The following is a 15,811-nucleotide window of genomic DNA, read 5'->3' on the forward strand; positions in this document are numbered from 1 at the left end:
GGTTCAAGTGTCTCCTCGAACCAAGAATTAGGATGGTTCAGCACAAAATGGCAAAGCTTTTAGGTTTAAAGTATTTTATTCATTATGACACACCAAGACAAATACACATCATCATAAAGTTTCCAGCAGCACCCAGGGATGTAACAAGTACAGAAGCTGACAATCACGAGCCACGACGGTGGCCCAACTAGGCTGGTGTAAGAGTGCATAGGTCCGGTGCGACACAACATTTCCATACAAACACCCCCCCCAACTGTCCCCACTCAACTCCCCCCCTCCCTCCCCACCCGTCGTCCAGTGCATTAGCATCGTCCCGTGTGCATAACAAAATCAAGAGTCCTGAGGAAAGGGGGAATCCCACGCCAGCCTATCAGTCCGGCGCCGGCGGGCTCGTGAGCCGCAGGAGGCGGAGGTATCTAGGGCAAGTAAGCTCTCTGAACTCCGTAAGCAACAGAGCATGGAACGGTTGCCACAGCTCATTGAATTGGGCTATGTCCCCAGCTACCATAAGGGACATTTTCTCCATACCCAGCACATGCCACAGCCTATGAAGCCAACCCGTGACAGTGGGCGGAGTGGCCGTGCGTCAGTGAATCAAAATATTCTGGCCCGCAGAACCCAAGGCAATAGCGATCTGCCTACCCCTCCTGGACTTCAGGGGATACATCAGATCATTCGGGAGCCCCAAGAGGGTATATGCAGGGAAGCGCGGAAGCTCAATGTTGAAGTGAGAGTCTATTGTATCCAACACTTCCGCCCAATAGGCGGTTAAAAGAGGGCAGTCCCATAGGATGTGTGTGAGCGTACCACGATGTCCACACCCCCGCCAGCATGTGTCTGCTTTACTGCGATCAAATTCGTGAATTCGCTCCGGCGTGTAATACCAGTAGGTGGTGACTTTAGTAAAGGTGTCAGTAAGGCCCACATGATATGCTGAGTGGCGTGCCCTGTAGGAAATCTGGTCCCACTCTTTAGGACTCAGCGCCCTCCCAAGCTCCCGCTCCCATCTCTCCCTCCCCGGGTTGTAAAAGTGTGTGGAGGGTAGCTGCAGAAACCTGTATAAATCCGTGATTAGCTTTGAATCTGATGCACGGGACACCAGCCATCTCTCACATGGCGAGAAAAGCCTGTCCCCTACTTCCCTGACCTGCGGCTGAAGGGCCCAATGTCGGGCTTGCATATAACGGTGCCTTTCCGTCTCGGGGAGAGAAAACTCCTGACGGAACTGCGTGAAGGGAATAACCCCTTCAGGACCGTACATGTGGCACAAAGCTCTACAACCTGCTTGTCGCCAGTGCGCAAAGGCGCCCTTCTCCATTCCGGGAGTAAAAGCCGGGTTATCTACCAATGGGGAGAGAGGCGACGGAAACGAGGTAAGATCATATTTAAGGCAAGTAGCATCCCAAACTCGCAAAGGCACCCTAGTGATGAAGGAAGCATACAAGTTCTTAGGCCGACGGGAGCGGTGCAAAAACGGAATCTCCTGCAGAGGCCTACCAGCCACCGCCTGGTCTTGGAAAAGCCAGTGCTTATCCGCCTCCCATCTGCACCATTCCACCAGGTACCGCAGTTGCGTCGCCTGAAAGTACTTACGAAAATCTGGGATGCCCAGACCCCCCGCCTCGGGAGACAAAAGAGAGAGGGCCCTACGCATCCTGGGCTTCTTCCCTTGCCAAATGAAACGGGCCACATCTGACTGCAGCTGCGGGATCCACCCAACCGGCGGCTGAAGCGGCAATGCCCTGAACAGATAGAGAACCTGGGGTAAGATGGTCATTTTAACGGCAGCAATCCTTCCCAACCATGAGAGAATCCCACGGTTCCAGCGGGCCAGCTCCTCTCTGATCTTTGCACCCAAGGCCGCGTAATTTGCCAAAACCATGGCCTGCAGCGTGGGCGCTATCTTGATCCCCAGATACGGTACTGCCTCTGAAGACCAAAGCAGAGGAAACCTGCCCTGTAAATATTCCCTGGTAGCTGGGTCCAAGGAGATATCCAGAGCCACCTATTTCCCTACATTCATCCTAAAGCCGGAGACTACACCAAAGGCAGCAAGCTCCTGTACACAAGCCGGTAGGGCTGTCCGGGGTGTATTTACTGTGAAGATGACATCATCAGCATAAAGGCTGATCGCGTGAGTAAACCCACCCATTCGTATCCCCTCCACGGCCGGGTTATCCCTGACCCGCTGGGCCAACGGCTCCATGTATAAAGCAAAGAGCAGGGGCGAAAGTGGGCAACCCTGCCTAGTGCCTCTCTCAATAGTAAAGGCCGTGGAGGTATAACCGTTCACACGGACCACGGCCGTCGGTTCTTTATAGCAGTTGAGGACCATGGTGCGAAACTTCTCCCCGATGCCGGCCTTCACTAAAACCTGTTCCAGGAAGGGCCAATGTACCCGGTCGAACGCTTTCTCCGCGTCCACCGCCAGCATCATCCTCTCCCCAGGAATCCTGGAGGCTTTCTCCAGCAGATGGACCACCCTTTTCGTGTTATCAACAGTCTGCCTCCCTGGGACAAAGCCAGCCTGGTCCGGGTCTACTAGGCCGGGCAGGTGAAGTGCAAGGCGGCTGGCCAAAATCCCGGTGTAGAGTTTCAGGTCTACATTCAAGAGGGATATCGGTCGGTAGGACCCACAATGTTTGGGATCCTTTCCAGGCTTAGGAATAACCGCGATGGAGGCCCCGAGGAGATCAGGCGGGATTGCACCAGGTTCTGCAAAAGAGTTAAAAAGGCGAGTGAGGATAGGAGCTAAGGTCACGCAAAACGTTTTATAAAAAAGGGCGGAGTAGCCGTCCGGGCCCGGTGCCTTGCCGTGTTTGAGTTTGGCAATGGCCGAGACCACCTCCTCTATGCTAATGTCCCTATTTAAATGCTCGGCCTGCAGGGCGTCTAGGGACGGCAAGGTAACCGAATCTAGGTAGGAAGATATGGCCGTCACATCCGGCGGATCCCCAGTGTAGAGGGTTTCATAGAATCCTAGGAACACCGCCGAGATGCGGGCATCATCCGTCTCCACATTTCCACCGGAGTCAAGGATCTCCTTCACCGACTGGCTCTGCCGTGCAGCCCGAAGCCTATTGGCCAGCAGTTTCCCGCAGCGGTCTCCCCCTGTGTAAAAGGCATGGCGCAGCCGAAGGGCCGCGTATTTTGCCCGGTCCATGTCCAAGGCTGCCAGAAGCTTCCTCGCCTCCTTCAACTGCCGCCAGATCCTCGGAGCCCCGGTCCTTCTGTGAATCAACTCAAGCTCCCGAACCCTGCCGGTAAGCTCCTCCCTCTTGACCTGTCGCTCTTTGTTTTCGGCCGCGGAGACAGACATGAATTCCCCCCTGAGGACAGCTTTCAAAGCTGCCCATTGCGTGGCCCGGGTGGTGTCGGCGTTGTCATTGTGAGCCAAGTAGTCACGGGTAACCTTCTCAATACGGTCCACCACCACCTTCCTATGTAAAAGGGTATCTCTGAGGCGCCAAGTTCTCGAAGGGTGGGCAGTAGGGGGCAGACACAACGAGGCCTCAACCGGAGCATGGTCCGATAAAGACAGCACTCCCATGTCAGTAGATGAGACCAGTGCCTTCACTGGGGTAGTAACTAAGAGGTGATCAAGCCGTGCATAGGTCTTGTGTGCATGAGAGTAATACGAGTAATCTCTATCTGTAGGGTGTAGATGACGCCAGAGGTCAAGGAGATCCACCTCCGCAAGCCGTGCCTTACAACCGGCCGAGAATTCCCCGACCTGTGGAGAGCGCTGCGCTGACCTATCTACAGCGGAATCGAAAACCATATTAAAGTCCCCACCAAGAATGATATGCCTGTCTGGCGAGGCAGTGACCTCCTCTACAGCTGACTGCAGGAACCGCTCCTGCTTGTCATTGGGGCTGTAAAGGGAGCCAATTGTGAACGTGAGGCCCCCCACTCTGAACCTGTGCGCCAGTAACCTCCCCTTCTGTTCAGCAAGCTTGTGAAGATGCACCCCCTTAAAGCGTCTGGCCACCAGAATTGCCACCCCCGCAGTCTTTGTGTTGCAAGTGGAAAAAAACTGGAGCGGGAACAGATATCTGCATGAGCATTTTCTAACAGTGAGAGCACCGCCCGCCGCTTGACAGGGTTGTTCAATCCCCTAACATTTAGAGGTAGGACCTTAAAAACATAAGGAGGCATAGCGGGCAGAGCGCAAGAAAGCATATGTACAGCGTGCGGAGGCCGGTGAAGGTGTGTGTACCCCCCACCACTCCGGAAACCAGGCAAGGAGCAAGAACAAGCACTCGGGCTCCCCGTCCCCCCCATCCTAGCAAACCTCTACCCACTGCGAACTCCAGTGTGTCCACCGGCTGTCTTAAGCATTGATCACCTCCCATACCCCGTTCCAACATCCACACCACGACCCCCGAGGTCAAAACCAAATAAGAAAGGACATCTGAAATATTCAATTCCTGTACCGTGCACTGGACGACCCCCCCATTCGCACCCAACACATACACCCCCCCTCCGCCCTCCACACCCCAACAGAACTGTCCCCACTCCCCCAACTCCATCCCCGCCCCTCCCAAACTAAGTGAAAAAGGAACCATTGTCCATGTCTGGCCTATGAAGGCAAGTCTATGGAAAGTCACCAAAGTGGACGTCCAGCCACCACGCAACTCCCGCTCTCCCCCCTCCCCCCCAGGCCCCCAAACCTGCGATTTCAATCAAGCGATGTCGATCTCCCCCCGGAGAGCTTCTCAAGCGGTCAACGCCACCTCCTCTGCCGCAGTTTCTCTGGCAACGTCACGCACTGCGCTATCCATTTCAGCCCGGATAGTGGGCGGGTCAGGCCTCGCTGAGGAAGCGGAGTGTCGGCGACCAGGGACGGTCTGCCAGCCGTCTCTGGTGATCCTTCTACGGCGAGGAGTAGGAGCCTCCTCATCAGTCGCTGTGATGCCCAAGACCGCACAAGTGTCCTGGAGGGAACGTAGCTGATGTAGTGTGCCATTCCAGCGGAAAACAAGACGGAACGGGTGCCCCCAGGAGTACTGAGTACCATGCTCCCGTAAGAAATCAGTGGCAATTTTAAAGGACTTGCGCTTCTGTAGAGTGACCACCGAAAGATCCTGGAAGAGTGACACACGGTGGCCCCCAAATTCCAAAGAAGGCTTGGATCGAGCTACCCGGAGGATTCTTTCTTTCAAGGGGTAGTCCGGCAGGTAGGCTAGGAGGTCGGGAGGGGGCGCCGATGATCTGCGTCGCAGGCCCACCCTATGCGCTCTATCAATCCTGATAGGGAAGTCGGTCGGTTCATCCAGAACGTGTCTAAACAGGTCCTGCAGATAAGCCACCGCGTTCTCCCCCTCCTCTGCAGGCGGAACACCCCGGACCCGGATGTTGTTCCTCCGGGAACGGTTCTCAAGGTCCTCCACATGCGACTGAAGATCGATTTGCTGGTCTTGAAGTCTAATCACCTCTTGCTGGAGCTGTGCGAGTTCTTCGGCCTGAGCATGTCCTGCCTCCTCCACAGAGGCCACCCACTCCCCCAGGTCGTCAACCTCCCTCCGTACCTCACGCACCTCTCCCGCCACCTCCTGCTTCAGTGCCTGGAAGTCCTCTCGGAGAGTGCCAAAGAGCGATTCAAGAAAGGATCTGGTGACTGGCGCTCCCCTCCACTCGCCCCCTGAGAGCTGCTCGACTGTCCCGGGGAATGCTGCCCCCTGTCTTGCCTTGCAGCGCTCCTACTTAGCATGTCCGGCAGGGTCCGGTCCCCTTTCTTGGATCCCTTGTTTCCGGCCATCTTGCGCGACGTACAGTGCTCCTCAGGTTCCACCAAAGACGTCGACCTCCGCCACCCCACCAGGCTGCCGGCCAGTCCACTCAACCAACCGACCTGGGCCTCCTATGTGCGTATGCCGATGCTCACCAATTAGGCACTCCCGCGCCGGATGTCTCTTAGGCTATCAGCCCCGAGAGCCAGACCCACTCCAGTTAGGGGCCACGAGCGGAGAGCTGTCCACCTGGAGCCAGGCGACCCCTCCAGGCACTCCAAGCCGGCTCCGTGCACTACCTGCCACCTCAAGACCACTCAGATGCCATCCAGTCCCACACAGGTCGGCCAGGAGCAGCGCTTCGCCGTTTGTGAGCAGCGCGTTTCAGGGTCCATTCGCACACACCACCAGGGCTCCTCGTCGCGATCCAACCATCAGCCAGCCTCCCAATAGTCCTGCACACAGGCCTGCAACCTCTTTCAGCCAATAATAAGGGATGGCCGGTAGATCGGCCTCTCGTCCACCACTAGGCCCAGCACTGTATCAGCTGCGTAGGGCTCACAAGTTGCAGCCGCAGCGCCATAACATGCCCCCCGCTGGATGGCCACTCGCCCTCCCGTCTCGCAGCCAAGGTCCACTTCACACTCCTATTGGGGGTAGCAGGGCAGTGGGGAGCGAGTCCTGGCCCTTTCCTAGGCCCTCTCACTAACGCCGCCGGCCAACTCGTCACCCGTTGCCTCCAGCCGCCCAAGCGTTCCACGCCAAGCAAGGCAGCCTCCGTACCAGTCCCCCCGGACCGCTAGACCGGGTCCGGCTAACGGCAACTGCAGCAATCCTCCCGCACACCAAGGAGCGTCGGCTATTCCACACCGGGCCCAACGCGGGGGAAGCCGGGGCCTCGCGCAGGCCAACTGCGTCACCGCAATCAGGGATGTTTCCCGCCCCGTCGGGCCTCTCTCCGCTCTCAAGCGCTCGTCCAATGTCAGGCTGCTGAGGGGGGGACCGCCGCCAGTTCAGCCTCCCGGCCAGGCAGGTCGGGGGCGCAGCTCGGAGCCTTCCGTGCGGCTCCCCACCCGGCCCGCTCCGTCTCCTGGGCCGGCCGCTCTCACCGCACCGGTCACTCACAGCCCTGGCGTCCGCGAACCGGAGCCCGCGGAGACCTCAGCTGGGCCCGTCCGAGATACTGCTCCGGCGCAGACGCGGCTCCTCTTCCACAGCCGCCACCGGGCTAGATCCGCTCCGTAACGCCGGCCTGGGGTCACTTCCGGCCGGAGCTCAGGCCCACGCCGGCTCGGTGTCCAGAATCCGGAGCTTGCCACACACGCCTCCAGCTCTGCAAGCGCCTCGAGATGGAGCTCCGAGGTCCCCCACCCCTTCCGCCGCCGATAGCTAGCAGCGGGGGGGGAGATCAGTGCAAATAAGGTCGATTAGGGGCCCGGGCTCGGAGGAGATCGCGAGGAGAGCGACCACTCACTCCGCCATCTTGGCCACGCCCCATGGCAAAGCTTTTAGAGGCTTTCCCACTGGTTTACTTTTTACCTCCACTGGTGTTTGTTGTGTGTAAGTATGTGAAATTAGTTCTGTGTTTGTAGTCTATAGTCAGTGGGAGTGCCTTGCTTGTTTGAGAATTAGAACACCAAATCTCAAACCCCACTCCCAATTTATTAGATTTGAATTAAGTGTCTTGTGGGCATCTGCCCCCAACCTCAAGTGATGTGAAAGAGTACTTTTGTCTTGCTGTAAAAAACATTTAATTCCCTTTGGCTGCTTCTGTACTGCGTTAAGTGTCACCTACAATTACTTCAATGACCCGCCTCTTCTCTTCCTCAGGAGGTCTGTGTGAAGGCATACCTGGCTCTACGTCATCATACCAACCTCTTGATCATCCTCTTCTCCATGATGCTGATGACGGGCATGCCGCAGCTGACCAGCAAAGAAGACATCGAGTACATCCGGGAAGCACTAACTGTTGGCAGAAGCGAAGACGAGGCCAAAAAGCACTTCCTGGACCAGATCGAGGTTTGCAGAGACAAAGGATGGACCGTGCAGTTCAACTGGTTCCTGCATTTGGTACTGGGGATCAAGCAAGGAGTGGAAAAGCATTCTGCCTAGAAATATTTCTTTGTGCAAACAATTTAAGATGTTTGTGGAAGGTCGATGTGTGATGGAACAACCACACACTTTCATTATTTATACATCGTTGGAATGGCCTACCGTAAGGCATTGTTAGCTGCAGGATACCAACTATAATTCAATTCACTAAAAACAGCAATGAGAGCAGTGCATAAATGTGAAAAAGACCTGTACAGTTTCTCACCTTTTGCCTGACCTGTTTTCTTCTAATGTTTAAATCGCCTTACACATAGGGCAGGACTGACGCAAAAAACAGGCCCGGCACCAAACTAAAAGTGGCCACCATTAACAAAGCAGATAGGTACCCCCATTAACAAAGCAGGTAGATACCCCCATTAACAAAGCAGATAGCTGGAAAAGTGACAATAGCAAGGAAATCAGTAGTGAAAAAGCGGCCAAGCTGGCCATAAAACCGGCCAATAACTGCTAAAAAAACAACCCACACACTGATCTGTCAAACTAGCCCATCGGGCACACCCTGATTGCCATATAGGCCGGTCCCACCCTTCTTACACACAACATGTCAGACATTGACACAGATATAGATGTGCACATGTGAGTTACAGAGACTTCATAATTCACAAAAGCCCAAGCATACGAAGCATACGCCAGGGAAAAATATGATTTTCTACCTTTTGTCCATGATACATGTTTGCTCGAACCTTACAAGTGTGGATTGTCCAAATTGTAGAAAGTCTACTGGTACTGAGTTTGATTAACTTCCATCATCACCTAAGTTACTCCAAAGCTTGACTGCAGGATCATGTTAGCTCCAAAGGACCAGGTGAAGCAATGGAGATGGGGTTTCAGACCACTGGTGGTGATGGTAGCACGTCAGAATCACTTTCCTCCAGGATCATCATTAGCGTGTGAACACGGTGACATGAGCCTCATAGTAGTGGCCTCCACTCTGTCTACAGAACACAAAAGGGAAGCTCGCCTGGCATCATTAATCCCACCCACCTTTCTGCAGAGCGGAAGACATGAAGGAGGACCACCACGGGTGATATGTCTCAAAGAGAAGGATTCAGGGGGCATCGGCTCATGACAATTAGAATCTGCAGCGGCTGATGTTATAAGATGAGGCACTGGAAGCAAACCCTCTGTTCAATCTCTGCATTTGGACATTTTTCACCCTACGTTCCAGTTTTATCCATGGAAATAAATGGTATTGTCTTGTTAGAGGTTAAGAAGGTCTCTGCAGGATCTTTCAAGTAGGAATGGCAATGCAGTGTACTTTGTAGAGTGAATTTGAATTTGTTTATTGCACAGTTAATAAAAACTCACAATTTTACACAAAGATTAAAATAAATTTAAAAGTCTTTTGACTATGTAAAACTTTTCCTAGCGAAAAGGATGTTGCACATAAATAAAGTCTCGAAGAGTGTGATCGGTTAAGTGAATCGTCCTGTTGATCGCTGCTATTGTTAGTTGTAGTTCTTGTAGTTATTAAGTAATTGCAGGATCTATGTTCCCCTGATTTAGTTAATTTTCGCTCAGCAGTCTTAATACTTTTATTAAGGGGTCGTATGAGAAGGTTACCTTTGTCCCAGTGCGGTTGGTTTTTCACGTCCTTGTTCTGTTTCATTTAATTTTTTGGCCACTATTTCGAAATATTTAACTGTTCTACAGTTTAACTGGGTTTCGTTGGGGTCGAAGCAGAGCATTACTGCTTGCCTACATGATCTTACACCCTTCTGGTTCCATAGGGGCCGGAGCATTGACCGCCTTATATCCTCAAAAGCTTTACAGATGCATATAATATGTATAAGGTCCTCCGTTGCAGATTGGCAAAGGCGACATGTGTTAGACGGATCGGGCCTTTTCCAAGGTTCCAGGTGATGCGCTATGGGTATGTTGCCTAGGCGCATGTTTAAGAACTTGCTTTTTATTTTTTGTGTAAGGCCCCTTAATAGATATTCTTGTGGCTTGATGGCTCCATAGCCTTCGAGCACTACCCATCCGTGAGCTCTCCTGGTCAGGGTGGCTCTATCTTCAAGTGAGGAGACCAGTTTTGTGACCTTTGTCACCGTTTTCTTAAAGGTCCCGAAGTCCGTACTTGTTTCCCAGAGCTTATTTAATCCTAGGCTCTCCAATGAGTTTATTAAGTAGGCCCTTGCTGGGGAGATTTCTTTGGCGTGATGCTCGGTCCATAGGTTCGCATTTAGCGATCCCTGCTCCGATTCTTTGATTTTGCGCCAACTTTTTACATATTGTCCTTTCCTCTCCACCGATTGTTTCAATAATCCGAATTCAAGACGAATTTGGGCAGGCGAGGAGTTTTTTGGGAGATGGAAAATTGCCCTATATGCATGACTGATGGTTTTGTCCAGAGTGCTTGCATCATTACCCCGCATTGATTCGCTGCCGTAAGAGAGCATTGGCAGTAGGCGAGCTTTGATTACCTGAAGAAGTGGCGCTAGTGTCCTGTCGGGAAGGACTTTCTGCAAGGGTCTTATTGATATTTGAAAGGTCATGCCCTTCCTGCGAATGGCATCTAGTTGGTGCTTGGAGGAGCCATTGCCCTCTATTATGACTCCTAGATATTTGTAAGAGGCTACCAGTTCTAGTCTTTGTTTGTCCAGATACCATGCGGGCTTCTGTTTTTTGTTGTAGTTCATTGGCATGACCTTGGTTTTGTCCAGGTTAATTGTTAAGGAATTTGCTTTGGAAAATGTATTTGTTTTATCTAGAAGGTTTTGAAGGCCGATGGGAGACCGGCTGATAAGGACCAGGTCGTCTGCGTAAAGCAGATTTGAGAGCGTGATATTTCCTAGCCGGGGTGCGTGTGATGTGACTGTTTCTAACTCTTCGGGAAGATCCGCAAGGAAGAGGTTGAACAGTGTTGGTGCTAGGACGCAACCCTGCTTTAGGCCTTTGCTGGTCTTTATTTTCCTCGATAGATGTGTGCCGGATCCCAGTTTTATTTGGAGCCATGTATCGGTATGCAGCATTTCCAGCTGCTGCAGAAAGGGGGCCGGGGATTCCCCATGCGCTCAACTTCCGCCATAGTTTGTGTCGATCTACATGGTCGAATGCGGCACTGTAGTCAATGAAACATACAAACAGAGAGCTTTTTGCCGTTTTTGCTGCGTCGGACAGTAGGGTTAATGCCATGATGTTGGTTAGGGTTCCCTGACCCGTCCGAAAGCCCGTCTGAGTAGCTGGAATGATGTTCTCTTTTGTTGCCCATGTTATTAGATCCTTCAAAATGAGGCTTGCGTAGTACTTCGCTTCTACGTCTAACAGGGCAATCAACCGGTAGCTGCTTGGGTCGATCCTTGCGCCTTTTTTATAGATTGGGCTTATTATCGAGCCTCTCCAAGAAGCTGGTATTTTTCCTGTTTCCCTTGCTTCGTGGAAGATTGGGGTCAATGTGGAGCACCAAAAGGCCGGATCCTGTTTATATAGTATAGGAGGGATCCCGTTTGGTCCTGGCGCCCCCTCAAGTTTTCCCTTTGAAATTTGTTTGAGGATCGTGTCTGTTGTTTCTTGGAGCGATAGTCCGGGTTCTGTTCTACTAGAATCGACTATCTTGCAGGTGGCATCGTTCTCTGCAAGAATGCGTGGCCCGGTTGTTTCCATGTTTGATGCTTGTTTTTCTTTTTCGGCTTGAATATAATTTTTTCCTAGTTGGAGGGAAGCTCCCTTTTCCGAGTTTGTCCCCTCGGCTTTCTTTATTGCGGGATCAGTTGTGTTAAAGTGAGTTGTTAAGTAGTTGGCCCAGACCGATTCCGGTATTTCAGAAGTAATACCTCTGTGGTTTGGCTGTTGGAGCCTGTGAATCATCTTCCAAAAGCTAGAACTATTCTTCTGCTTTGAGTTGTGTAAAATCTTTGCCCATAGATCTTCGTTCAGTTCCCGCTTCCTTTGCCAAGTTTTCTTTTGTAGCAGTGCCTTTGACCTGCGTAACTGCAGTTGAATTTCCGGGTTATTTGGAGCTTGCCGGAGCTGTTTGAGGATCCTCTTTATTTCGAGCTTAATATTTTTTATTTCTACTGTTGTTACTTTGCCAAACGTATACCTAGTAGTGTTCCCTTTTTGGTCTGTCTTCCTTATGGCATGTTTTTCTCCTAGTGCCGTTGTAAATTTTTCCCATAAGGTAATGGGGTTGTCTGGTGTATTATGTGTTTCCTGTATTATTGTTTTTGCACTGTTTGTAAGAGTTTCTATGTCCGAGATCTTGCATCGTATTCGTTTATAGTCGGTAGTATGTTCTGTGCACATACTTCTGATTTCGATGGCTTCGTTCTTGCAGGTTAGTGCTAGGTTGGCTTCTAGCGGTAAGTGGTCGCTCTGGGCTCTGTCGCCTATCTTGAAATCTTGTACAGTTTCATACAACCGGAGTGTAACTAGAATAAAGTCTAAATAGGATGATGCCAATGACGAGTGAAATGTTGGTACTGGAGGAATGTCCTCTTTGAAACGGCCATTAAGGGCGCGCAGGTTCAGTTTCTCTAAGGATTTTAATAGCCTGGATGCAGTGTTGCTCTGTTTGTAACTGTGGGGATTTTTTTGAGGAGGAATTTTCCAGACTGTGTCCATTTCTTGCGTCATCTCGTCGGTTGTCGGTTCACCGAATAGCTGGAGGTTGAAGTCGCCTCCCACTAGTATGTTTTCTGTTTCTTCGTCCTCCGTGAGTCTTGTTAGTTCTCGGACTAATTCGTTTGACCCAGACAGCTTTTTCTTGGGATGAATGTAGGTGTTGACTACAAGTAGCTGTTGATTTTCCTGAATTTTTCCTATTGTAATTGATATCGCCTGAATTGCATTCGGCGGAGTAAGGTTTGTAGTTAGTAATTTAATTTCTCCTATTACTGGTATTGAGGTGAAGATTGCCAGGCCGCCGGAGCAGCGGCCATAATGTGATTCCTTGCGGGCCGGGTGTATCCAAGCTGTGTATCCTTGCAGAGTTATTTCATTGGGCTCCCATGTTTCCTGGAGGAGAATCGGATCGAAAGATTGCAGGTAGTTCAGTGTTTCAGGATCCTCCAATTTGTCTCCTAAGCCGTTTATATTCCAACTACAAATTTTAAATTTGTCTTTTCTTTTGTTGGGACCTGCAATTTTGTCCACTGTAACTGGCTCGATTTGTCAGTGGAAGTGAATCAAGAAAAAAAGATTGGATTTTTTTGTCAACACGAAACAGCAAGAGGAATTGATGTCTAATAAGGCAACCACTGCTCGTGGGTGGAGCTGTGGTTGCTAGAAAGAACAATGTGTGTAGATGAGAGCACCCTTCTAGTCTTAGGAGCGGCCTGCACCATCTACCATTGTCCGGAAATATGTTGAGACAGGGAGGAGGACACGGGGTGACAGAACCCCCAGTAACAACATTGTGGGAGTTCATTCCCTTTACTTTCCCTAGATGGCACTCTCACCTTACACCTAAATGAACAGAAATCAATGTGGTTCTTAACTATCTTCTTTCAGTTCAAGTTCCTGAAATAAATAGTTTGTGTTTTAAATCAGAAGTTCAGATGCCTTATTTCTCTTTTTAAGTCATGGCGTGACTCATGTTTGGACTTTGAAAGTTTCTAAAGGTTTCTGCCATCTTGTCTGTAAAAGAGGTAACAGGAATCACTTTGGACTCATGCACAAAACAGATTCAATCTTAGTGAGTAGACTTAAGTTGGCAGGCCCGTTGCCCACGAGACAGGTAATGGTCACAAGCTGTGCACTGAATTTCTGCTACCTGCCTACCAGTCACAGGGGGTGCACAACTATCTGCCTAATAAACATTAATGAGGCAAATCACTATTTGCAACATGTGAAAGGCTACAAAGGGATGGCGACCTACAAGGAACAGCAGCTCACCACCCCTGTGTTTGTATTTCCAAACCATACACGTTTTTTTGTGGAGCAGACTGTGTTCCTTAATGGAAATGGTCTGATTATTAAAATAAATTTTTTGTCGGAAGGAGCAGGCAGGAGTCCCTCTGACCCTTGCTGCTTGCTACGGGTTGCCCCATGGGATCCAGAACAAGCATTGGCATAGCCAATAGGTCACGCCTTTGGGACCTTATAGGTGTTTAGCTATGCAGCATACTATCCTGGGTACTGTACCACAAGAGATTGAAGAGCTATAGGAAAAAATCCAGTGAGCTGGAAAGAGTCAATTAATGGGGAGGGGAAGACGGAGGAAGAGAGAAAGGTAGAGGAAAACAGAAATGAAGAGAAAGAGAGTTTGTGGGAGAAGGAAAGTATCAGGTGGGACTGATGAGATGCAAAGATGATAAGTGAATCGAATGCTCAACCTAAATAACAGTCAAGTAGTAGTAAGTGACCCATTTATCTACAGACAGACACTGTATCACAGGTAAGATATACCTTTTGAGAGAGGAAAGAATTTCTGTTTAGAAAACTGCTATACTGTACTTAATTCAGTTTACAATAGACCGTATGCTCCATGCCGTAGACAAATGGAGTGGACAGTGTTTCTTATATGACAAAATGCTTAGTAACTGAACAGAATTGGGACTCGTGCTTTCAGAAGTTAAGGATCGATTTTTGAGGTCTAATGAATATATATATCTTTTTTATAATTGATCAGTGTTGATGATCATGTGGTTTCAACTCCTGTCAAGTAAGTTCAGTAAAAGAGCACAGGGCGACTAAGCCCCAGGAGACAGTCAAGGTAATTCAGAGCCTACCTGAAAGTAATATGTACACAAATAGTGAAATATTGTATTTATGATATGCAAAACTGTTACACAGTCGTGCAAATGCCTTCCACCAACTTGATATTCAAAAGCAAAGGCATTAATTCCCCAAGGCATTTTGAAGCGGAATAAATATGTAATGCGCATAACTTTATTTGGACATACGAGCAAGCCGTAAAGTAAGAATCCCCGCCCCTTTATGAAGACCTATGGGAGATATTTAAACATGCAAAAAATATCGTTTGATGCTGTTCACAAGATAGAAAGTTTTGCTAGTGCTGGTATTTTAAGATACATTTTTCGGAATAATGAACTTTGTACCACTGCCTCTTTAATATTCGACTTACAGCAGGAGCGTAAGAGTAAAGTGTTTGGCAGACAATCAGCTGTAACAACGAGTATACTGGTTTTGTCTGGAGGAGCTGAAAGGCTCTTGACACAAGTTTCAAAGGACATGGACTGTTAGAACTGTGTGTAGAGTAGAATAAAGGACTTATTGATGAGTGACGCAAGGCTCAGGAATATGGAATAGGCTGGTAAACTATTTGCATGAGGCAAAGAAGCTACTGCACTGAAAAACAAGCATTTGCAATGCAATAGGTCTCGCATTAGAAAGTTTTGAGCTATTGGTGTTGTAAATACCAATATTTCTAACTAAGTTGTTTGTTTAAAAAATAGGAAAGTTTATAGGTTTGTCATTTAAAATGTGACACTTATAGCATTTGGAATGTACTTTCTTGTAATATAGAAACAATATATTTGGACTAGTGATGATGCTGTGGTGCTGAGTGATGTTGTGGTGAGTGGTGATGTGGTGGTATTGAGTAGTGTTGTAGTGATGTTGAGTCATGTTGTGGCAGTGCTGTGGCTGTATTGTGGTAGTACTGTGTTAGTGCTGAAGTACTGCAGTAGTGATGCGCAGTTGTGTTGTCTTGGTGCAGTGGCGGCGTTGAAGGATAATGTAGTGGTGCTGTGAGTAAGGCTGACGTAAACATTTTTTTTTGTATTGCGAGTACAGTAAAGCGTGCATCGCCTGCTTGCTCATGAATGTTAGAGGCACATAATAGAAGCTTTACTGACACTCTGCCAAACACTGGATGAGTAACGTTGCTGTAAAAACTCTTATTTAGATTGCGATTACAACAAAGGGTGCATATCTTATTGAAACTTGTAATTTTTTAAAACTGCATTGTCATAAAAGGTTTCAGATGCGTGTGCTTGCTCATAAATGTTAGAGGCACATAATAGAAGCTGCACTGACACTTTGTCAAAGACCACATGAGT

At 49.6% G+C, this 15,811-nt stretch overlaps 1 protein-coding gene across 2 annotated transcripts in view; it reads left to right on the plus strand.

Moving 5' to 3' along the window:
• The window catches only part of PIK3CG (phosphatidylinositol-4,5-bisphosphate 3-kinase catalytic subunit gamma), a 195,691-nt gene extending 182,352 nt beyond the window's left edge, over positions 1-13,339 (plus strand). The window contains exons 11-12 of one of the 2 annotated variants that reach the window (XR_015310129.1): positions 7,563-9,110; positions 12,964-13,339. Coding sequence is in view for 1 of the 2 variants with exons in the window: in XM_086967135.1 (XP_086823261.1) it covers positions 7,563-7,844 (282 nt within the window). In the remaining variant the exon portion in view is untranslated. Of the gene's footprint in view, positions 1-7,562; positions 9,188-12,963 lie in introns of those variants that run through there. The other variant, XM_086967135.1, reaches the window with a different exon arrangement.
• Positions 13,340-15,811: the final 2,472 nt, after the last annotated feature.

This window comes from Lissotriton vulgaris, chromosome 1_1 (assembly GCF_964263255.1).
Source record: "Lissotriton vulgaris chromosome 1_1, aLisVul1.2, whole genome shotgun sequence".
Taxonomy (NCBI): domain Eukaryota; kingdom Metazoa; phylum Chordata; class Amphibia; order Caudata; family Salamandridae; genus Lissotriton; species Lissotriton vulgaris.